Here is a 25161-nt window from a genome sequence, read left to right as displayed (position 1 = left end):
TTATGTTTATTAAAGTTCGTTTAGATTGGATAAAAGCTCGAATAAGTCCGTGAGTCATGACTATATTCATTAAATAAAGCTCGAGCTCGACTCGATTATAAACGAGTCAAACTCAAATATTCAAGAATTCAGTTCGACTCGACTTGATTACATCTCTAAAGATAAAATTCTGCACCTATAAAGGTCGTTGGATACTTACGAATAAAATCATTCCTAACCAAAAAGACAGACAAGTGATTTACCTCTTTGGGTTCGGCAAGTAACCTTTTATTAGATATAGGATCGTATTATGAATTTACATGATTATTAATATGTAATCATGTTTACCGTTTAAGTTTAAACACGGGCAAATGGATATATTTACTAAATAAAAAAAATATTTTAGAACCTTAAATTTTAAAGAGAATTATACTTTAATAAATCAAAACATTTTAAAATATAAAAATTAATTGCGGAAAAACTTTCGAATTCCTTTTTTATATTTTCTTATTTTTAACATATTATAAATAATCTAAAATTTTAAAAATTAGTATATTTTTATATTTAAATTAGAAAATATATAATTAAAATTAAACTAATTAATAAATACAAATGACGTCCAAAGTAAACCCGATGCACCTCCATTTTATTCCATTTTTTTTTAAATAGCTATTTTGGAGATGAAATCCTTTGTCCCCATATGGCCAGATTCTCGTATTCCCATGTCTCATCGTCGATCGGACGGGCTAAATCACATCTCAAGGATGCAGTGCACATCACGAGGCTGTTTAACCCGTTCGATCGATAATAGGACACGGGAATACGGGACAGAGGATTTGATTTCATTCTATCCCTCCTCTATTCTCTTCCTGAATCAAATGCTCCATTAATCCTCTAATCTCAAACCCGTTCCTGTGCATGACTGGTTAAGTTTTATGATTGTTAATAGAACGGTCAACTAGTAATTCTAGAGGCCAAAATAAGTCCTAGAAAGGTATGGAATCGACAAGGGATCATAATTATCATTATAAGAAAACTCTTAGCACAAACTCGATAATTTACAGTAAAAACTAGTTGAATAGCTAATTTTCATTCACAAAGTTGAAAGACTTACTAATTTTTAGAACTTTCAAATAGGCCTTCCAAGATGTGCTCAATTCTGAATTTCATGACTGGCTGACCTGACCGGGTCTTTTTAAACATCTTTTCCCGCCGTGTCTTCCATTTGGCTTCATTTTTCGCACTCTTCTCCTTCTTTGCATGAATGATCCCTTCCCTTTCCATCCTGGCTTTCTCATCTTCGGCGTGCTTCTTCTCGTACTCTTCTTTTAAACTTCTGAAAGGCTTTTTCTTCGTTTTACTTTGCTTTGGAGGACTTTCGGTTTGATCTACTTCCTGTAAAGCCATTTAAAATTTCAGATTGAAGTCTTATAAATTACCATGCTGCTAAACAAAATGTAGAACCCCATGGGCCACTTAGGGATGATATAGAGACCCAATACATCAAGCATCTGAGGGTACATTGCCAATTCAAGTCTTGGATAGACTTGAATAACCAGTTATGCTTAATAATTGTGTTCCGAATGAATATTGGATTCGCTTAATCATCGAAGCAGAGATTTAATTGGCTTGGGCAGTGGGTAACTAATCATGGTTCAAGTAGCAGTCAAAAGTGAGTATAGTTGACCTAATAATGTTGTGAACATTCTATATAATCAGGTTTTTAGACAATATGAAAAGTCTATCTAACGAAGATTCTAGTTTGTCTCTAATGACATAATAAAGGATGGGCTTGTACAAATGACAGTATCAGATATAATTACATAAACCCAGCACTAAAGAAATATAAATTCCTAAACCATTTTCATATCCAGTTGATGTAATAAGACAAGTAGCTTCTATAAATAGGACACTTCCATTATGCATTTGATAATTTTAAAACTAGGATATGTGATTTGGGTATTTCGGAAACTTTCCTACGTGGTTCGGTAATTTGCCGCAAAATTTACAAGTCTAAAGAAATTAACCAATCTCACCTTAACATCCAAAGTTGTGGGCTGATGCTCACTGGAAATGTTTTGTTACTTGACTGTTTTCCTGTGCTTCTTCACAAATTTCAAATTTGGCATTCTTGTATCACTCTGTGTTTTTCTATAATCATAAATCAAATGGCTTTGATGTTAATTGTCAAATAAGGCATAAACATAATCTTGTCCAACTAAAAAACAATCATGAAAAAATATCCTACCAAAATCAGAAAAAATAACGGAAAAATCTAAAATTGCACAAAACAACACCCTGGGATGTTAGAGAACGAAATTTACCAAGGCCTCTCGAGATATGAAGTTCATAGAATGGGAGGTTGGATTCACAACAAAGCCAAAAATGAGGACTAAAACCTAGACAGCTAAATTTGGTAGCTAATATCAAATGCAGAAAGTGAAACTTAAATGCAACTTCTTAGGCTATGTATATTATGGGGGAAGGAAAGGAAATAAGAGTGGCAAGGAGGCACAATTTTGAGACTCGTTCTCCTGATTATCTTGCCGAAATTACAGTAGGAATCGCCAAAATCTCATTTTCAAAGAAGCAAGTTTTGTGAGGCCCTCGAACCTCTGGATTTGCTCCTCTGTATTTGATATAGTTGATTTTAGTCGACTGTCGGAACTTTCGGGAGATTGCTGCCGGGAGGAAGCAAACTGAGTTGTCGTCGAGGCTAGTGTTCGACACTATCTCCGTAAAACAATATTGCTCCGCTACGGTGCTCACGGATAGCAGCAATTCATTCCCAAGATACAACGACGACGTCTCAAAATAATAGCACTTCAAATTTCGAGACTGACGAACATTCTCGTAGATTTTTTGGACTCTTCTTATGCAAGAGATGGACGAATGGTTTGAATGCAAATGCTTTTCGAATGAATGATTTTCAAGAAAGAGAGGGATCTATTTATATTGGGTGAAGAGATAAGTAACCCTTGGTTTGGATTGATCTGGATCGTTCATTTTGAAGGGTATAACCCTTTAAAGGTCCTTTGATCTCAGCCATCAGATCTGAAGAGATATAACTTTTCAGATGACTTTTAATCTCAACCATAAGATCTGAAGAGATATAACTCTTCAGATTTTGATATGATCTCGCCCCTTGATCTAAAGAGTTATAACTCTTCAGATCTCATCTTGATCTCAACCGTCAGATTACAACATTTAATCTAACGCTTCAGATCAAGCCTTCCTCTTCAACGCCAGATTAGAATCCGACGCTCCAAATCGCATCTACTTGCGATCTGTCCTCATCTTTGATCCGACGGTCACCATCTGTTCGCCCAATCCAGTCATTGTCTCTACACAGTCATGTGCCACATAGGCACCGCCTCATCACTGCCACGTGTCGTCACCTGACCATGCCACGTCACCGCCACATGGAGCATAAATTAAAGCTCCTCGCGACGATGCGAAGTGCTCATTGCGCGCATGGCTCACCCATTACGCGTGAGCACCTGTGCTTTTGTATTAACAACATTAACACAGCAACACATATAAGGAAACGCGGGCTCTCGCCGTTTAACGATGTGGAATTAAAATCCCATCTTTTTCCTTAATGCTAATTTGAGCACATCTTTGAACAATTAATTTCTCATTCACCCTGAGTAAATTAATAGTCCAAATTTATCTACACGAAACGTAAATTTCGATTTTGAAGTCAAACTTGACTTCAATGTCATCCTCAATTAACCCAACGGCAGGTAGCCCAATCCCATCTGCCCACAATGGGATGGAAGTGAACACCCTCAGCAGGACAGAAACGAGAGGGAAATGTCATCCTTATCCTTCTTAGCACGCACAGACCTGACATTCTCGTGTGGCAGATGAGGCAAGTTGCAATGAGCAATGACAGAGGGAAGCTGGAGGGTTTGAGCCTAAGGAAGGGCGGAAGGCTCGTGAGGCGCGGCGGTCTCAAGCAGCCAAAACGGAGAGGGAGTATGGCGAGCTCAGGAAGGGCAGCCAGCGGGGGAAGAAGTGCAGCGGGTTTGGGAGAAAATGGTAACTTTTCATTTTTCGAGTTCCTTCTTCTTTCTCACCCAATTACGCAACTACCAAAACTCCCTCTCTTTCTCTCCCTCTCCCTCTCCCTCTCCCTTCCCTTCTCTCTTCACCATATTACAAAGATACCAATTTGATAATCTTTCGCTGTAGAATATCAGATTTGAAAGAAGAAGAAGAAACATCATACTACACGATCAATGTATCTGTTCATGCCTAGCTTGGACGGAATCCCATATCTTATCACAATACTAGTCAATTCATTCCAAAAAGATACCAATTAAAACAGATATCAAACAATCGCAATCACTCGGAACAAACAAAGCTGCAGATTGAAGACCTAGAACCGAGCAATTTCTCTCGCATCGAGTTCTCGATTCTAGATCTGAACAAAACCTGACAGGAGATCGATCGATTCAAGGTAAACTAAAAGGAGAGAAAAGGATAGAAGGAAAGGCGACGAGGAAGATTAGTAACTCACTGATTAGAGCAGAGGGTTGTAGCAAGAGCACCTGGCTTTGGCGTCGGCGAAGGCTTCGATCGACAGGCCTTTCCCTCCCAGCCGCCGCTCGTGCCTCTTCCTCAGGCGATCCTTCCCGTGGGCAATGCCCGTCGCCGCCTTCTCGAATTGGTTCGAAACGGAAACTGAACGCGAGAACCGGCACCGGACCCACAATTATTTAATGGGCTGGGCCAAGTCTGGCCCTTCTTACAGAATTTTTGAACTTACAATTTAGTATAATAATAATATTTGTGAATAGAATGATCCTTTTAAATCTATTAAAACCCTTTATTTTAACAATTTAACGTCCGGTAAATTATTTTTTTCTTAGAAAAAATAATTATCATCGATCGCGATGGGACTCGAACCCACAATCTCCCGCTCCGGAGGCGAGCGCCTTATCCATTAGGCCACGCGACCAGTACATCTTATGGGTTCATAGCTATATTATTTAATAACTAAATAAATCTAATTATAATTCTATATATTTTTCTAAACTGAATAAGGGAATAAGGGGGAATAAAAATGAAAATGAATAATTATTATTGTTAATATTTAGATTATCTGAAAATATAAATAAAAGAATCAAATATTCCATTAATACCAAAAATTACTATAGAGCAGCACCCTTCCTCTCTCTCTTCCCGAGGCATGGTGTCGCGGTAGGATATTTAGGTTATCATTCAGACATTCGTGGTTCGATCCCCAACTATGACGTATTTGCAGTAAGTTTCTTCCAAATGGGGAGCGCAATCAAAGGATGTTAGGCGTCTGGATTGGCTGCCGTGTGTGTTTTCCGATTTATCCTGATGGTCGGTGAAAAAATTTCGTGGAACTGAACCGATCATTCTCAGATATAGTCAATCAGGTTAACTGGAATTATTCTTTTTTCGCCACACACAAAAAGGAAGAGGGGCTTTGCCCTTTTCGCCGCCGCCACCCAACTCCATCAGCCAACGTCCGACACCAGTCAGCGGCCCTCCCGCCAGCCACCAGCCGCCTCGAAGCCGGCTAAAGTTGCCTTAAATAGGTGCTAAGACCAAGCTGCTGCTGATGGAGACTGCGCCGGCCGAACAGCCCTGTGTCGGATCTATTTACGTCGGCCAAATTGTTGTGCCGCGAAACTGTGCCACCGTCTCTTCCTTCCTTCTTGCGCTGTTGCTCACGCAAGGAAGTCCGCCGACAACTCCTGCTCTCCGTCGAAAGCCATTCACGTTTTGAAACAAAACGTGAACAGTTGTTTGAATTCAATTCACGTTTTTCAAACGTGAACAGTGTTGCTGGTTGCTCCAATGGTTTTGCCTTTGAATAACAACCATAGTTGTTGTCGTTCATCATAAATTTGAATTTGAACTCATTACTAATAAAGATAAAATTAAAAATTTATTCGATTGTAATAATATTAATTGGAAACAAAGACTGGTTTTGCCTTTGAATAGCAACCATAGTTGTTGTCGTTCATCATAAATTTGAACTCATTACTAATAAAGATAAAATTAAAAATTTATTTGATTGTAATAATATTAATAGGAAACAATGACTGATAATATATTATCATCCTGATTCTCATTCCTATTGACCGTATAATCAAAACCATTCCAATTCATAAATTTAAACCAAACGCCGCTAACTAAAAGTCAAACTCCTGCTATGACGGAGATGTTGATTCGCCTGAACATCTTTTGCTTCTTTTTTTTCAGCCGACGCTTATTATATAATAATTTGAAAGCGATTTAAGCTATCAAATAAATAGCGAAAAGAAAAGATATCGTAGATTAACCAATATGATGTTATGCGAGTGTATGATTCTACGAAGAAGTTAAACATGGTAAGATGAATCATAATCTCCCAATCAAGCCTGATGTTTACATGCTACAAAGTACTACTCAACCCTATTTCACCGACAGAATCCCCCTCCAAACTATGACATCGTGACAAGTCATTCTTGTCGAATGAGTTGCTATCCGTATGCGAGTGTACAAATCTGGTGTCACCTTCTCTGTTCGTTACAAATCTGGTTATCTTTTCCGGATGCTTCAGAGAAATCAGCAGCACCGATCTATCAATCTCTCTCTCACTCTCTCTCTCTCTCTCTCTCTCTCTCTCTCTCTCTCTCTCTCTTAGCCATGCTAATCATGGCTATTTGGTCAAAGCGACAGGCGAATTTACTTGACACTGAAGACCAAGAAACCCAATCGATTAACACTTAAAATCTCCAAGGGTGAGCTTCAACTTTCAAAGGACCTCCCAAGTAAAACAGCAGGCACCTCCCTTTCCATGATCTCTTATCTATTACCATTTGCTTCATAGCTGCTTTTCTTTGGGCTCGGGGTGTGATTGACCGTAACACCATTTATCTGTGATTGCGTTTGGTGATTCAGTTGTTCCGAATCAATATTGTTTTTTTGTCCAGAAAACTTCACCATAATCTCATTGGAAAGAGGTGGTTGATCTCGCAGAGATTCCATATGCCTGATTGCAGGTACATCATTGCGGCAGTATCGCCGCCACATGTCTCGATATGTTGACTCTAGTCCTCGTGCAAATTTTGATCCATCACAGATTGGAGACTTCGACATAAGCTCTCGCAGTGACATTCTTAGCTCTCCTAGAGCTGAGATATCCGAAGCCAGCTTTAATGCCAATTTGACATATTCCTCTTCTGTTTTCGCAACCAGCCGGCCCAAACCTGCACCAAAACTAGACTCAGGGGAAAGGCACATATGCAGAATACATAAAGAAAAAAAATTAAAACTTAGGATGTTAAGATAATAAAATAAAATAAAATTCTCAACAAGGTTATCTAATGAATCCTGGCAAAAGATTGTTAACATGTATAGGCCACATGCTCACTAAATCATTGCAAATTCAACTCCCCTTGCTTCTAACGGCAAAAAGCTCAGGCCCAAGTAAAGAACTTGTAACTCCATTTGTATACAGCCCAGATCAGTCCTCTTTTTGCGGTCCAGAGGAGGAGCCACTTGTATGTATTGGTGGGGAGTCATGGTCCCCACCTATAAAATAGGTGGGGGTCATGACTCCCCGCCAATATGCATGTAAGTAGTCCTCCCCTGGTCCGCAAAAAGCGGACCAGAGGATCTGCCCTCATTTGTATAGCCATGCAACTGCTTGAAAGAGTATAGCTAGAACGTGTAGTATTGATGTACATTTCTGATATAAATTTTGTTTGAATAAATATGTTAAATTACTTCCAGTGCTATGTATCCAGAAGTTTAACCATTGATATATATTCTTACCAACTCTAGTCAGAAGGCTGACACCGACATTATGAGCATGAACAGAACCCGCCATTGTGACACACGGAACTCCCATGTACAGTGACTCACAAGTAGTAGTTGTTCCTGCATATGGAAATGTATCCAAGCTGCAAAAGCAGGTAGTCATTCTTCAATAAACCATAGCAAGGTAAAAGACTAGGCAAAGTAACAAATCTTGAACACAGACCACACAAGTAATAATAATTACTTCATTGCCTTTATTAGATGTTTAAATATTATTTCAATCATTTTCGCACAACTTGGGCAGAAATAAAGTAGAGTTGGAAGGAATCATATTTCTCACTTTATATTTCTTTTCAAGTACACAGAAGAAATTGATAGTTTTACTCCGTTTCCTTTCTTATTTCCATCCAAGTAAACACAGAATTAGTGGACTATAAACTCAATTTATTATTGAGGATATAACAGTGATATTTTGAAATTGAACTCACGTAGAGAAAATCAAGGCCTGCAATGTGCTCTAATAGATTGATAATATGTAAAAGCAGACGAAGAAAAAAAAAGGAAAAAGTATATAGATATTATTAGGAGATGACACAAAAGTTGGACAAAGAATAAAACAGTTTTTTCATAATCAACACGGTTAAAGTTTGGTTCTGGTATCCACAACTAAAGTTCGACTTGAATAAAAAGATAACAGAATCTGTGGAAGTTCCAAATGAAAAAAGTATAAACAGAAAGTGATCCATTTTGGGGTTTATCACCGTATTAGTAAGCATTAGCAAGTTGTATTTGCCTAACAAACTATAAATCTTAAGCACCAAAAAGTTAGTTGAACTTTAAAATAATTCTTCACTTTAAGACAGCTTAATTTCTTGAACAAAAAAACATAACATAAATTAAATTTTAATGTACTTTTTTTTTTTTATGAAATGGCAAGGAAGATCACCAGAAATAAGGACAAGGACATATTAGATAATGAAAAACAATTAGCCAATGGGAATAAGCATGCTGCCAAAGTTGTTTTAGATCAGTTAATGCGTTCCCTGAATAAAGATGGTTTCTTACTTTCTTGTCATAAACAAAGTACAAGGATGAAAGTTGAGTCAATGTTGCACCTTATATCCATCAAGGAATATGCTTGCATGTGATCATGGTTAAGAAGGATAAGGGGTAATAGATCAACTCGCAAGGATTCCAACCCCATCTGCTCCAATGTAGAGAGAAATTTCTGCCTAACACTTTCGCAACAGAAAGGCTTGCACTTGACAACGAGTCTAGAATTGGGAACTGCACATAATATAGTTGCCCAAACTCGCAATACTCTTGGTGTTATCTGACAAATATAAATAAAACAAAATTATATCATAGCTTTAATTTCAAAAAAAAATAAATAATAAATAATATAATTTTAGGTGCTACCTTAGCCAAATTATTAAAGCTTCCGAAGGTGATAAAACCATTGGAAAGAGCCGGTGTTGGTGTAACAGGACCAGCCTCAGGGGAAGGCGTATAGCAGAGAAAACAATCTGGGAGACGAACTAATTCTTCAACATTCCTGCCAAAAATATTATCCCTCATTAATTAGCCATTAACATTAGCACAAAATTGGCAATCTTTATATGTTAAAAATGACATAATTTAAGACTTACTTTTGATTTGAATTAAGTGGATCCGTTAACTCATCTGTTATCCGATAATCAATTGTTGGCAAACCAGTTGTATTTGGGTAACCAATCCATGTTGCCTAACAATCATCATATACCACCAATCATAAGAACAACACGCTAGTAGAATGCTGATAACCTAAATCCTACTAAGCTATGAACATGAAAGAAAAGCAGGAAGAAGGGAAACAGGAAACTCCATGAAGAAAGAAAAGTACTTCATGAAATACTGAAATCCCTAATGGGTGGTCAGCATCAGAAGATGAATACTTTTGCAATTGCTGAGAATAGCCACATAATGCTGAAAATATATAAATTGGCAACTACTACCTGGACTGGAGCAGGCCGGCAAGCCATCATGCCCAATTTATTATTTGCAGTGTGTCCAGTAAGCTCCACCAATATATCAACTTTATCATCTCTAACCAAGCTAGCCACCCTTTTCTCATCTATACCATAAATATCTCTCCACACACCACCCTTTTTCAGAACTCTATCCTTAAATTTAAGTGTCTTTGCGTCTGCCTAAAGAATCATACCAAGTAACAAATCAGCAATGGAAAAATGGTTATATTCAAAATGCCGGGAAAATGGTTATTCAAAATGCAAAGGCAAGAATATTAAAGAGAAAAAAAACAGAAAAGGAAAAGACTTGGCCACAGTCCACAAGGAAAAGGTGCAAGGAGAATGATTCAACTAAACAAACATAAGGAGAAAAATAGAAATAAAGGAAAAGGAGAATTTTCACCTTGACAACGGCAGAGTATACAACCACCTTATAGTTTGCATAGTCATGGTGAGAAAGAGGTGCTTCAATGAAGTAGGAAACAGAGTGAGTAAAATAATCAGGGGACACATATCCAACTATCAGCGGACGGTCTGTGTCTTTAGGATTATCCCAAGTGGTATATTGCACATAGTGATTCATAAAGCGCCTTCCCCATTCCCTAAGAAACAGTTTAACTTAGAATCAAGCCATATAATGTATATGAAAAATCATAAAGCAACCAATAAATAAACTTATTCAAGCAACTGTAGGCAAATATTGACAGTCATGAATTGATATACTTCAAAAAATATTATGCTAATCCTAGTTCCAGATAAATAATGAAACCTTTATATAAAAAAACATGACAACTATATCAGAATGATAAACCCTTTCCCAAATAAGTTAATAAAATAACTCTATTTAATTTACCAAAAAATGAAAAAGTTAGTGTTTTCAAAGAAAAATAATCACTCTAATGGAAGATGCAAAAACAAACAAATGAAGCAAGACTTTTGGTTAGGAAATTGTTACTACCTATGCGCCTCAAAAAGTTTATCATCTGAACCCACATCTATGTAGTTCATTGCCAAGAGTCGATTCTGCAAAACTACATACAAATTAGTGAAGAAGTATTTTCACCAGGTACTCTGACCTAATGGTACCTGGTTAATTGAGATGATAATTGACAGTAATAATCAAATAGGTCAGCAATGCAACTTAAAGATATAGGGTTATCCCATTAGAGTAAAAGCAATCAAATATTAAGAAAATGGTGCCTCTAGAAAGTAGTTGTAGATCTCTTCCACTGCTTCATCGCTCTAACCTCTCCTTCTCCACCCCAATCAGTATGTTTCTTTCTATTTTAATTACTTTTACTACCCATTTGCAACTATAGTCCTATTTCTGCCCATTTCTCACATTTTAGCCAATTTCTTCCTATGTTTGTTAATTTATGATATCTCCTTGATCTTTACACTAGAATTTCTCAGTCCTATGAGAGTTAACATCTTGAGCAAAATCAGCTCAAATTCAGTCAATCCAGATCCAATTCAACCAGGCAGACTCAGATCAGCTGATTCTTCAAACTAATATTTGCTCTTGGTTTAGGAAAAACTTTAATTATGGATGACCAGCTGTGATTTTAAGGATCATAGTTTTCACAATTACAAAAGAACACATAATAAAAAAATAAATAAAGCAAAATAAAATTAGTGTAAAAAGGAGAATGCTAAGATGAGTGTACTAGAAAGATAAAATTAATAATAATAGTATCCGAGAGATATTTAATTTTATATATGAAAAAAAAGGCACAAACAAAAAGAACATTTGCATACACCCATGTACTTTTGTCATTGATTCATAGGCATGCTCAAAAGTCAAAGCATTGTGAAGAGGAAGGTATAAAGGAAGTTTTTGTTTTTTCCACAATATGTCAAAATAATTTAAATGAGATAATATGGTCATCTGCATCAAAGTCTCCAACAAACCTTAATTATATTGATTATCATACTGGAGGATAGGGAAAGGGTACAAAGATAAACAATAAGAACTGGCAGCAATGGAAACAAAAACAAATGGTTTGCTGTTATAGTGTTGTACCAGACAGGTGGCAGTTCAATATACTCTATTCGTATGCATGACATGTTGCCATAACATGCTTACTCCCCGAGAAAAACAGGACAGATTTGGAACCAGCATGCCAACTGTCAACATTAGGTGTCAGGAGCAATCCATCATGCTAGCCCTAGTCAGATGGGAGCTAGGTATAGTCCAAAAGTCACTTGAATAATATGCATAATAGACTTGGTTTAAGATATCAAGAAACAAGCAAAGAATTCACATCTTGGAGTATGAAAATATAGATGATGAGAATATGAAGACGGACAAATCCAAAAAAGCATGTTACCTGACCAGCATTACGTGAATCAGGATCTATCTGGAGACATCTCTCATAAGCCTCGATAGACAGATTAATACTGCCCACATCTCTGTAGAGAACCCCTAAACAAGAAATATAGTGAGAGTACAAAAGAAATTTCTTACAGCAACTCTCAAAGATATCAACAAGAAATATAATATAGCTGTGATCCATTGATATAATCATTTGCATAGATCCCCTCGAGGCCTTGAATATGATACTACAGTACAAAATAATCTAGGATAACTATGGAAACCCTCTGATAAAAATAAATCAACAAGAAATATAATATAACTGCAATAGATTGATATGAGCATTTACATAGATCTACTGGTATAGGATACTATTGTACCAAATAATCTAAGACCGAATTGCATATTTATACCAAAACCTCTAACAGAAGAGCTGAGACACCTCTAGTCAGACAACAATCTTCTGTGAGATTCTATTTGCAAAATCCTAAAATCTAAAATAGATACCTTCCCTTAGTTAGCATAAAGGGGCATATGGTTCCTGACAGAGATATAAGGGAAGCCCATAGGCATTTAAAACTTAAAAAAGTGCCAACCACTCTGGACTTCCTAGCATCTCAGAAAGTTAAGAGCAAAGACACATCTTCAAATCATAATCTTAAGTGATAAACCAAAGACAGTAGAAATAAAGAGAATAGATGCACAACCAACCTAGGTTATTGTATGCTTCAGCATATGTAGGATTTGCAATGATGGCTTTTTCAATCATGCTGGCAGCTGCATCCATTTTACCCTATAGAGAAGAATGTCATTTTTGCAATACTGTCAACTTACCGGTATAAGTCATTTTTGAAAAAATAGTAAATTCACATAACAATTTCACAAGTGATCCATAATCTAGATGGTTATACCTGGACAGTGAAGACCACACCAAGATTATTTAGCGATTGAGAGAAGTTTGGTTTAATAGATAAAGCCGTCTAGAAAAAATAACCAAGTGTCAACAGAAATATCAAGAGCAATATCACACTATAGATAAAGATATATCAAATTTTTAAATATGGAGGACTGAAAAACAGAACATACCTGGTAACATTCCACCGCCTTATCCAGATTGTCTCTGTCCTTATAGATAACTCCCAAATTGTTGCAAGCCTCCGCACAATTGGGATTGAAGTGTAATGCAAGTTCATAAAACACAATTGCCTTCATGAATATTCAGATTCAAGTGTCAAAGAGTATCTTGCAGGAAAGAAGAGATAGTAAAACAAAGGAAACACAAACAAAGACAGTTGTTAGATGACTCTATATTAAGCTACAGATGGCCCATGCTTTGATGACACCCCGTACATGATTAAGCAACTCATCACACTTTCCACAAGATGCAAAATATTGTAATGTATAAGACTAACCTTATCAAATTTAAGCATTTCACCATATGCAACACCAAGATTATACATCGCATCAGCATAGTGCCAATTGTAAAACAAAGCTTTTTTGTAATATGCTACACCTTGGTTTATATCACCCTCGAGTTTTACCTAAGAATATAAGGAATCAGTTAAACAAACTGTAATTAATTTTAAAATAAATTGTAATCTGTAAATCACTCAATGGAGAAAAAAGTCAACAATAGCAGAAAGGCCCAATATCACTGCATGCAGAATTACTTTCATAGTTGTAAAAATAATTAACAAATTAAGCAAAGTGTTAGTGCATAGATGATTCCTGAAGATTAGAGAAATACTTAATATAAACAACAACATGGTGCACGAAGCTCCCAACAATGAGGAAGGATCGGACCTTATTGAGTCTATTATAAGCAGCCTTATCTTGCACTTCAAGAGACTATTTCTGACTCGAACCCGTGACCACAAGGTCCCACAACAACTATACCGTTGCACCAAAGGTCCCTTCTAGAGAAGCACTTAATATGAGAGAAGAAATTGACTTGTCAAGCAGATAACCAAATTCAGTATCTATACACTTACCACATTAGCAATTTAACGAGCAATGTCATACTCTACTTTCTTGATTTCTAACATTGGCTTGTAAGACTAAAGATTCAATTTATCAAGAAACATTTGATCTTCAATAAGACTAGATAAATATTAATTTGAGATTTGTGTTAATATCTGCCTCATCCAGAACTCACTTTTAAGTTTTTAGGCTAATTACCAAATTCAGTCAAACACTTGCCTCATTCAAAATTGAAAGGATCTACCGATATTCTATTTTCTTCAATTTTTAATATTAATTTGTAGGACTAAAGATTCAATTTATCAGGACAATTGATCTTCAACAAGACTAGATGAATATGTAAAATTAGTCCAGGAACATGATATTTGAACTATTATCCTGTGGGACCAATAAAACAAGGTTCCTTCTTTTAATCAGTAAATTATGCACAGCTGATAACGTCTAGAGCTAGCTTGTTCACATAGATGAGTCCACCAGACAATTCCTCTGCAATATAATCATTGACTAATGAATTAATGTAAAGACAAATATACGAGACTGCATGATTTTTAGTGAGGATATCTACTCTACAGTGTTACATCCTGATTAAGGCATAATATGGTTTCAAGGTGCGATCCTTGCAAAAACTTTCATTTTTTTCTTAAGATTTTCCTAAAGTACACCTCAACAGCTGAGACATGGCAGTGCAAATTTTATGCTAGTGCTTTAGGTGAGTTGTTCCATTGTAACCTGATTCTCACAGGCATGAACTAGGCAAAAGCATCAATAGCAAGGTAAAAGAATCCTGGCCTACAGGAACTTTTACAAAATTGAAACTGCTTTAACCATACAAATCCTACCAAATTCCGAATTGCTGGACTTCACTTCAAATTTTCAGTCCAAGTTCAAATAATGCTGATGATACATCAAGAAAAAAGATTATAAAATAAAGTGCACAAGCCACAGATAAGGAAAACAGAATCTGAGAGGAATTATGAAAATGGGTACATAGAACAATGCTATGAGAACTTTGATCATGTAAAAAGCAACTAACAGGAACACAACATTGAAATCAAAATAATGAAACAAGACAGAAGCAAAGATTGTTCCCAGATGCAGAAACCTCATTTAACTGTCATCATCCAGTCTCAGTGGTGCTGTTATAACTATAGATCTTGACTTAGATACAAGTCCATTAATTTTAGGAAATTGCATGGGTTAATTGAAGGGAGATTAGAAGCAATACAACTGTCAAAGGAAGTTATAATTATAACAATATTAAACTATGAATTAAATAAAAAATAATTTTATTAAGTTATTCCAACTTCCAACAATCACATTGCCCACTTGGTCAGCCGTGTAAGAACCAACAAAGTCCATAATGTTTATGTGGATGTAAATTGATGAAACACACATCGTATGAAAAGCCTATTGAGGCAGTAAATGCTGATATCCCATATTCATCAGGCTTGTAATCAGGTATCATTCTAAAAATAAGCCATCACTCTATGTCATTGCAGAACTTCACAGCTTGATTATCAAATGACCTAACATTTTTAAACATCTTTTGTGAGCAGCAGCATGATGTTAGCTGCACTTCAGATGTGTAAAAGAACTGTGGCAAATTCTATAGAAAGCTTCAAAATTGCAATTTAGAATTAGGTACATACATAAGAACCAAGAGGGTACAGAGAGGCCACTAAAGTTTTAAGATATATTTTTGAAGAGTAACCAGAGCCACAACAAAACTGTTGAAAGGAACTGACATGTACCAAGCTAGTATGATATTTTTGGCTACTATTAAAGGAAAATCCTGAAATGCTTCCTGAACTGAGCCAGTGAGATGGTTAATGCATTAGTGTACATAGAATTATTATATAGCAGAACCTTGTATCCAACCAGAACTATGTCACCAAAAAGCATTCAACTAAAGATATTTCTGCATCTTAACTCCTATTGGGCAAAAGGCGATTACGCTTGCCCTCATCAACCCGTCCTAGGACCATCACGAGGGACGTTAATCACGGTGACTGCAGTAAAATGGATGGGAGGGTGAATTGTGAATTTTAAAACTTGAATGGGCACATTCAGAACTAAAATCCTTTTTTTTGGTCTTCAAACACATCAGTCCTATATCTTTTCCTTGTTTTTACTTTCTGGAGCATACCCGTTGACTATCATGCAAATCTTGTAAAACATGAAACAACAGGCTTTCCATATACTTGGGAGAGACTAGCATGAATCAATGCCACATTAACTAAGAAAGTATATGGAATTAGTGATAATCTATCTGAATGGATATTCTACTTGAAATGCATTAAAAGATTTTAATTTCTTTGACATGGGGAACATGTATAGTCAATCTTTTAAGCATGAAAAAGTGGAACACCAACAGAGGTCAGAAAATGACACCCTGGAGAAAAGCAAAATAAAAATATAGCACGAGTATTACAACAAGGGCCCAACTGATTTTGAAGGTGCACACTGCAAAGGCACTTAGAATATGTATGACGCAGACTGAGATAAATAACTGACCTTAGTCCCAAGGTCTGTCAAAGCTATTGCCATGTTATTTTTGGCAATTTCAAAGTTTGGAGACACAGCTAAGCACCTGATACAGGAAAACAAAATACCCACAATAATTATGAACCAGGAGAAATGAACCATTATAGTTATGTTAAACAAAAAAATAACTTGGATGTCACCTTTCATAGCAAGCAATAGCTGCCTCCAAGTCACCCCGATTTTTATATATTACACCCATGTTGCAGTATGCTTCAGCATATAAGGGCCTCTCTAGGATAGCCTTCTCATAGCAGTTTAGAGCCAAATCATATTGCATCATCTCGGAGTAAACAACTCCAAGGTTGTAATAGGCGGGCTGAAGTATAAAAGTGGTGTCATATCAAACCCCAAAAATTAGAGGGAAAGCCCAAAAACAGTAACCAGGCAAATAAGATTCATGAACATACAGCATAGTGACTATCTACTTTAAGTGCTTCAAAATACTTCTGAATTCCTTCCTCAGTGTTACCGGCAAGTTTTAAGCTTGTCCCAAGATCTGTCAAAACAATAGCAAGGCATTCTGCAGCAGGTTTGTATGAAGGATCTGCCTTTAAAGCCTTCTTATATGACTGCAATAAACTTATTGTGTCAGATTTAATTGTTTATTTGAGTAAACTTCCCAATACATCTAATAAACTAACAGTGGATTAAACAATGGAAGTGAAAATGAGAACCTCAGAATTACCAAATCTCAAAAGGGTGCAAAAATACAACGAAAAGAGAGTATATAGAAAATTGATAGAGAAACTATAAAAACAATCTTAGGTAAGCAGGATATGCAGTATTCACCACGAAATGGTAAAAATTAACTATAAAAACAATTAGCAGTCTGTCCAACCAGTTGTGAACATTTTCATAGATAAATTTATCCCTGTTGGATTCTATGCATGGTAATATATCAGTAATGCCCAAGTTATTTAGATACTTTTTCTAGCATATTTTCTTTTGTCCCTCATAAATTAAACTAGTTAACTTGCCCATGGAATATATATATACCAGTCATCTGAACTAAACCAAACTGCTCAATAATTAATAGATTTATTTATTTTATACCACCCAAAAACATAACACATCTATCTTCAAGTATTTAGAAAGGCGAAAGAGTATGCAGGTCATATAAAGTCAGCCCACTATATAAAACTTATGATGCATATAAGCATTTTCTAGGAATATGTGATCAATATTAAAGTATTAAGAAATTTCTATATCAATATCTTGAGTATTAATCATTTGCAAAACATGTTCTTGAGTAAACACTTAGAAATCAGAAGCAACTAAATACGATAGTTCAGCTTTGAAGTAAATTTGGATTAGCTTAAACTGGTTAAAATAAACCAGAAAAGGTTTTTAAACTACATGTGTAGATCGCATATACTATACTAATTAACAGGTATATATTTAAGAATCTGATAGATCACAAAATCAATCTTTAAGTTCATAGAGGATCCGAAGGAACAAGTTTCAATTATCCATAGTTACCAATAAAATGAAGGCATTAAGTATTAAATTGTCAAAAATAAAGTAAAAAAGCCCTAATGAATTTTAGATACCTTTTCTCAAAAAAATACAACCCAATAGTAACAAAAAAGGATGCTACAATTGTTAACTACCTAAAAAATGGAATACTTAGCAACTAGCGTTTTCTTTAGGAGATGCCTGATCAAACACTTATTTAAACTCAAGTAAAAGAAAATGAAAATTGTGTGTCATGAAAATAAAGAACTAGTAAAGATGGGCTTACTTAAACCAAAAGATAGAAGGGAGAGGGAGGGGGAGAGAAAGTAACACAAAACTATACCCAAGTAATTCATAATCCATGTATAACTTTGTGAGCCTTACGATCCCCTTTCCACTTCCCCTCCCCATACCTATCATTCCGCCAAAGTAAGCCCAGCCTAAATATAACAATTAAGTCACTCAACTAACAAAATTCCAGGGATTTAAGTAACAAGATTTACCCCAAATACAATAATAAAAAAACAAATTTTCCGTCTAGATTAAGAAATATCTGAATTAGTAAATAATTAACAAATACAGAAATCATGAACACCTCAGCAGCCTCCGATAAGTGTCCCTCATCCTTGTAAATAACCCCACAGTGAGTGAGGGCGCAAGCATTGAATGGATCAAGCTTAATTGCTTCTGTAATACAACCAAAAGCTTGCCGCAATTGATTCTGCATTTGGAGGCAGATTCCCTTGCCTATAAGGGCTTCCAGATTGGTTTTATCCTTCTCAAGGATGCTTTCATACAACAACTGAGCATCTGCAAACTTGTTTCGCGACCTTAGGATATTAGCATATGTGAGAGCACCATTCCCTTCAATCTTCCTCCTAAGCAAAGGAACTTCAGGCTGAGTTGAGCACTCATCTAAGGAAGTTTTCAAAGCTTTGGGGCAGCCATTCTCCAATAGAGCACATTCCCTCTTATTCCCATTATCAGTGTCCTCTATCCATGCCATGAGGAGATAGCCACCTGACACTGCTCCTGGAAAGAGTGAAGGAGATGAAAGAAATAAGCTAAATTTACCTCTTGAGAGTCTTAGAACGGGCTATGATTCACTTTAAACGAAGAACATAAAGCGGACAGGAAAAGGGATCGGTATAAGTAAATTCATCCTACACTCTGGCAACTCGATGCAAAAGCCCTACCAAAGAAATTCAAAGATCAAAGAGTGAAAAGTCCCAACTTTAATCACACTTCAAGGAAACGCCGATGAACGAAGACCAAGTCCGACGAAGTCAATCAAAATGCGAGTCCACGGAGTGAGAAAAACGCGAGAAACCCAAACAACACATCAGCGTAATCTACACGGAACAACAGAACAGGAAAAAGAAATAGAAAGAGAGCGGCAAGATTAGAACAGAACGCTAGGGTTTCGGCCTTACAATGGAAGGCGGAGCGGCGGTGAGAGGGAAGCCACCGGAAGGGAAGAAGCGCGCTGCTCCAGCAGCGAGGGTGTCGAACGGACGGAGAGAGGGAGGCAGTCCGGAGGGTTTTCGCGCGGCGGCAGGGGTGGAGGGCTCTCCCTCGACTTCTTCGTATCGCTCTCTTTTTCGTCGGCTTTTTTCCAGTCTTTGCGTCGCCCTTTTCGCTGCGCTGCCTACCGCGGCAGCTGCCTTGTGCCGTATGCCCTTTTATTGTAGAGGTAATTTGCGGGCTAATGATACGCGTCGCTACTCCATAAATACCGAATCGAAGATTTTTTTTTACCGATAAAAATATCTAATAAATAAAAGGCTTCTTCGATTAAAAAAAAACTGAAGAATATTATTTCTTATCTAATAAATATTATTTAATGCCAGGATATTTCAGTATCTAATAAATGATGTTAGAAAGAACTGCAATATCTTTCGTAGGCGATAACTACTGCCAACGACCAACAGATGTGTTGGCTTTTGAGATTAAGCGATTAACCATTAGCTTGTTTCAAACAAATGCAGTTAATTCTAGGTGAAAACATAGATACAGAATTTATCGTCACTGGCCATGACAAGCCATGAATCAATCAGAATCATGCCTGCTCTTGCCTTTATGCCTGCTCTGGTGTATTCGCTTGTCGTCCGAATCATTAGACCGTTTCTTCTCGTGATGCTTCCGATGATTACCTTCTCTGTCCCTTCCCTCTTCGTGTCTTGGTTCATCATTACTACTGCGGGGTCTCCTCTCATCCCTTTCTTCCCGCCGCCTCCTTTTTCTGCGTGTGTCCATCGACTGATCTTCGTCACTTTCGTTAATTGTAGTTTGTTCATTCTTACCAGGTGCCTTAGCCAAGGTCCGTTGAAGAGTGATAGACTCCGGTTGATTGCGAGGTGCCCTGCAGCCCACAGCACGAATGTTTTAGCTCAAACTAAGTGTTGTGATTTAACAGTCTCAATATTCTAGAGCAATGAAATCAATAATATAGCTGCTGAGCAAAAAAGAGATTAGTGTGATAGTGATCTTACTTGTACAAGCCAAGCCCTTGAACCATAATTGCTTCGGCATGCTGAGCACCCAGGTCGTCAGCGGTAGACCCTCTCTTTACAAGCTCTGTGTATTCATGTTTATCCAGCCGATTGCCTTGAGGCCGACTGGCACGCTTGGGAGTCAAGCCAAGCACTTCTCGCATAGCCTGTTCTTCATCTTCTTTGATCCTTTTGATTTCCTCTCTAATGGAATCCATCTCTGAGCTGGGAGATTGCTTGTCTCGAGTATACCAGAACAGATCTTTCCCTGATAAATGGTAAAATAAAATTAATAAAGAGCAAACATATAACCTTTTTTACTGTTGCAGAGAGAGGATTGCAAGAAGAAAAAAAAGATCAATGTTAAAATACAGTAGGGTAACAGATGGAATTCTGCCTCCAAAAAGGTAATTCAAAGAACCAAAGGGCACAAAAGATCTATTTGTTTTGTGGAAAATATTTACTAGTGTTTTTCCAGCATTTGGCACGTCGTAAAATCATGATCATCGGAAATATTTCCTAAGTTCAATGGAAAATGTGGTCATTTGGAGGGAAAACAAAATCATTTTACCATACTCGTCAGTGAACACCTTCCATCGATCATACTCTCGAGCCACCCACCACCACTTTTGCTCTCTGTTCAATAGCATCTGTGACTTCCTCCCCTCTGCCTACCACTTCCCACAGGCCCCCTGCTCACCTGTAAATTTTCTCCTGTTCAAGGGAAAATCTAGTTGTTTGGGGGGGAATGACTTCTGCTTGGACCTTGAGTGACCTACCCAGTTTTTAAGATGACAATGACCCCAATTACTGCAACAATGTAGAAGATACCTAGACAGGTAAAGATTTGTAAGATTGACAATGGATATAGTCTTTGAGTTCTTAAGGCAAGTTATACATGATAGCACGAGTGATTATCTAAAAACAATAATGTTTCTTTAGTAAGATATGACCAGAGATAGAATAAAATAATAAAAAAACAATAATAAAGAAACAAAATACATGGCAAAAAAAAATGTTGAAACCAATGGTATATTTGATTTATGGCCATAATCATGAATATGAATTGTAAAGACTCATATGTGTGTGCGCATGCGCATAGAGTTTTGATATGCTAAGTACCTTATACCGCACACCCAGTACACACCTGAAAAAAAAATCGATTTGAAATTTTTTTTATTTAATACTATTACTCAACTCCTAAACCCTAAAGGCAAAACCCTAAGGGTACGTTTGGTCCCTTGTTTATGTGATTACCAAGTAATCACATAACTAAAGTTATGGGGAATAAAACATAATCTAATGTTGTTTGGTTCAATTTAGGTAATGCAAAGAAAATTTGTTTGTTTGAAGATTTTAATGTATAAACCGGTTTAATATTTTAATATATTACCCTTCGTTACAAAAACTAATTATACATATTATTTTTCTTTCTTTTTGAAACTTTATTATTATTATTATTATTAGTATTATTTGAACTTTACGTTTTTCTATGTTTTTTAACGTTTTTTTTTGTTTTTCCTTTTTTTAGTTTACGTTTTTTTTATTTACGTTTTTATAGTTCGTTTTTCTTTTTTTTTTTAGTTCGTTTTTCCTTTTCGTTTTTATTTTTTAAGTTCGTGGTTTCTTTTATTTTTTTTAGTTTACGTTTTTCTCTTTTATTATTATTATTTTTTTAAGTTTACATTTTTTTTTATTTTAAAATGAAATTTTTTTTTATAAAAAGTTTTAGGGGTATTTTTGGTTAAAAAATTTCGTTAACCCCAGAATCAAAGAAAACCTTACTTTTTCGAGGTTTCCGATTCCGGGTTACATGCCCCTTTTGCTGACATGTCAGGCATGGATAATTACTCGGGAATCGCCGATTACCTAAACCAAACAGGGTTTTCATTGATAACCTTGGATGGATAACTAAGGTTATCTGAGATAACCTTAAACCAAACACACCCTAAATAGCATACCTGCAAGCAAAAATAAAAAATAAAAAATAAAAAATAAAAAAAATAAAAATGTTAACATGTACTCCAGTTGTGCCAATCAGATTTTGCCTTTAGAATTTAAGAGTTGGGTTATAGTATACAAAAAATTTCAAAATGAAAAAAAAAAAAAATTTGAGGTGCTCACGGGATGTACGGCGTAAAGGTATGACATGTCAAACTATCTATCTCTCTATACCCAACGGTTTATATGAATAGGACCAATAATATGTATAGCAAATTTTGGAAAACTAAGCTCTGTTGCTTTTATGTAAAAAATATTGCTAAACAAAGAGGGAAAAAAACATCATACAGAAAAGTACCAAGAAAATCCACTACCTATACAAAATTAAAGCATAAAATAGAAGTCTAGGAAGAGTACCTTTTTGCCATCGGCCAACAGGAGCATTAATGCTATGACCAAGATAATTCTCTCGATGTTTATCAACCTTCACATCATCCCATTTGAATTCTAAAAAAAACGACAGGATACTGTATGAGTCCCATCTATTTAGCAAAGATGGAAGGAAATAAAAATAGCTCCAAAGACAAGTCATCAGAGCTGATAAATTAGAAACAGAACAATGAAGTAATTTGCATGGAGCCAGAAATGGACAAAAGCAGCCTATTCCGTGCTATTTTTCCACAAAATAATTCATTTGTTAAGGAAGATAGACATTAAATTGCTTTGAACTTAACATATTTCAAGATGAGAGGATCTATATCTCAAACAAAATTTTCATCATTTGAAAAATAACAACTAGAAAGTGGCAATTTCATGTATCTACAGGTGTAGCTCTCTACGTATATATGTAATCTATGTCCCTGAGGTACATAGAATTCCCAGCAAAGAATTTTTTAGGTATCCATTAGATTTAGAGTTTTCCATCAATCAATAAGTCATCCAATTCAATCAATGTGACTGCATGATCAAAGAAAAAGGCATTATTACTGATGTATCAGCATTAGCCACAGGAATCTATCTGTTAGCATAGTTTAACATCAGAGTAGGATTAGATATTCCAAAGATGGTCAAAGCAATCACATAACAACTTACCAGACCACAAAAATCAATTCGTCAGCATATTTTAACTTCCAGAGTACAATTAGATAAGCCAAAACTGATCAAAACTATCCGATAACGACATACCACATAATACTAGTTGTTCTAGCCACACGAATAAAGACATTCAATGTTCTTAAAATATCTGGAACAGGGTATTGCCTCCTGCTCATCAGAAACACTCCCTGGCCCTCAAACACGTGAAATATCCATCATCCATGCACTAAAATAACAATATTACAGAGGGAAAAAAAAACTTCACACGCTAAAATTTTACGTTATTTTATGGGAATTCCTCCCATGGAGATCGGGATATCGCATGCAGCATTAATTATAAACCCTAATGCTGGTTATGAATACAGAGAATGAAATGAAACGGAGAAAAAAAACAAACATAATTTTATAATACACCGTCCAAAGAGCAACGTCTACATAAATCTCCCTTTATACGCAAAGATCCGCGTGAAAATTGAAAGATTTTTCTGACAGAATGATATGAGCCGACGCATACATAGAATAGAACCCAAGCAAGGGAGGAAGAAAGAAGAAGAAGCTTACGATCTCGACCGCCTCGAACACCTCCTCTCGAAGGATGATACATCGCTTCCTCAGCTCCGCCTCGCCTCGCTTCGATTCCGAAAGCGATTCCGATCGCGGCGACGAAAGGGCGAAGCTGGAGATAACGATACGGAAATTGTAGATAATAAACCACTAGCTGCCAAGCGGGTCGGTTCCGCAAACATGAACCGAACCCGACACCATATATTTAAAATTTGATTTCATATATTTAAAAAAACCGAACCCAGCATCATATATTTAAAACCGAACCCGGCTTATATTCTTTTTTTCAAAATACTACTAAAATTAATCGGAAATAATTATTTAATTTTTTTCTGAATTTGAGATGATTTAAATTTGACTTGAGTTCCATTTGTTTAAATTAATGTCATTAAACTTTGAATTTAAACTTAATTTGATTATTTAAAATTTTTATATTTTTAAATTTATTTAATTGAATAGTAAAGTTGATGTTACAAAACTTATTAACTATCTTGAGAAATGAGAAGCCTTTTTATTTTATTTATAAATTTAATAAAAAAACTTATTAATAAATATGGTCCATAATTTTTATTTATAAAACATTATTTATGAATAATTTACAATTTGCGTTCACAAATGCCAACTAGATAAACACGCTTGCATGCATTTAATATTATTCATTTAGTTTAACAAACTGTTAATAAATAAATTGTTACTAAATTTGTTCCGGAGTGGTTTGGTTGATTTAAAACTCCATCCATTTAAACGCAAATGGACACTTTATTGTCTCGGCAAAAAAAAGTTGAGCGTGGGCAGCTTTTCAAATTTTTAGATATTTCAGAATAGAGAGTTAACTTCAATAAATTAATTAATAATTTTTTTTAATAGATAATTAATCTAAAAATATTTGGTTGATCAGTAGCCTGCTGTAAATACTTTTTATTTATCCTAGTCGTTAATAGAAAACTTTTATATAATTAATTGATCATCATAGATTAATTAATATAAACTAATGTGAATG

The 25161-nt window shown here is 35.9% G+C and overlaps 3 protein-coding genes and 1 non-coding gene across 6 annotated transcripts; all 4 read right to left on the bottom strand.

The window, feature by feature from the left end:
• Positions 1 to 999: 999 nt before the first annotated feature.
• Positions 1000 to 5860, bottom strand: LOC121973020. Its single transcript, XM_042524618.1, has 4 exons — positions 5547 to 5860; positions 4511 to 4697; positions 1419 to 1490; positions 1000 to 1374 (listed from the first exon to the last, which is right to left on the bottom strand). The coding sequence occupies exons 1-4, from the start codon at positions 5858 to 5860 to the stop codon at positions 1093 to 1095; spliced, it is 855 nt and encodes a 284-aa protein (XP_042380552.1). The 3' UTR covers positions 1000 to 1092.
• TRNAR-CCG lies at positions 4873 to 4945 on the bottom strand. The gene has a single exon. It is a non-coding gene; the product is annotated as a tRNA-Arg (tRNA).
• A 411-nt stretch (positions 5861 to 6271) lies between the features above and the next one.
• Positions 6272 to 19756, bottom strand: LOC121972136 (probable UDP-N-acetylglucosamine--peptide N-acetylglucosaminyltransferase SPINDLY). The gene is made up of 18 exons (XM_042523796.1): positions 19503 to 19756; positions 18665 to 19101; positions 17022 to 17183; positions 16755 to 16930; positions 16585 to 16660; positions 13503 to 13631; positions 13177 to 13296; positions 13002 to 13070; positions 12802 to 12883; positions 12107 to 12201; positions 10735 to 10799; positions 10180 to 10378; positions 9762 to 9956; positions 9417 to 9511; positions 9187 to 9322; positions 8883 to 9100; positions 7783 to 7910; positions 6272 to 7214 (listed from the first exon to the last, which is right to left on the bottom strand). Exons 2-18 carry the CDS (start codon positions 19073 to 19075, stop codon positions 6811 to 6813), a joined length of 2760 nt encoding a protein of 919 aa, XP_042379730.1. The 5' UTR covers positions 19076 to 19101; positions 19503 to 19756; the 3' UTR covers positions 6272 to 6810.
• A 225-nt stretch (positions 19757 to 19981) lies between these two features.
• Positions 19982 to 24315, bottom strand: LOC121972137 (multiple myeloma tumor-associated protein 2 homolog). 3 transcript variants are annotated; one of them, XM_042523798.1, is made up of 6 exons: positions 24159 to 24195; positions 22920 to 23009; positions 21341 to 21392; positions 21133 to 21261; positions 20562 to 20829; positions 19982 to 20431 (listed from the first exon to the last, which is right to left on the bottom strand). In XM_042523798.1, the coding sequence occupies exons 4-6, from the start codon at positions 21209 to 21211 to the stop codon at positions 20119 to 20121; spliced, it is 660 nt and encodes a 219-aa protein (XP_042379732.1). In that variant the 5' UTR covers positions 21212 to 21261; positions 21341 to 21392; positions 22920 to 23009; positions 24159 to 24195; the 3' UTR covers positions 19982 to 20118. The 3 variants fall into 3 exon arrangements, with proteins under 3 accessions (XP_042379732.1, XP_042379733.1, XP_042379731.1); XM_042523799.1 differs by having other exon boundaries at positions 21138 to 21261; positions 24159 to 24194; XM_042523797.1 differs by lacking the exons at positions 21133 to 21261; positions 21341 to 21392 and having other exon boundaries at positions 24159 to 24315.
• Between the last annotated feature and the right edge of the window lie 846 nt (positions 24316 to 25161).

This window comes from Zingiber officinale, chromosome 4A (assembly GCF_018446385.1).
Source record: "Zingiber officinale cultivar Zhangliang chromosome 4A, Zo_v1.1, whole genome shotgun sequence".
Lineage (NCBI taxonomy): Eukaryota > Viridiplantae > Streptophyta > Magnoliopsida > Zingiberales > Zingiberaceae > Zingiber > Zingiber officinale.
The sequence above is the reverse complement of the archived record's forward strand: the minus strand, read 5'-3'. Positions and strand labels throughout refer to the sequence as shown.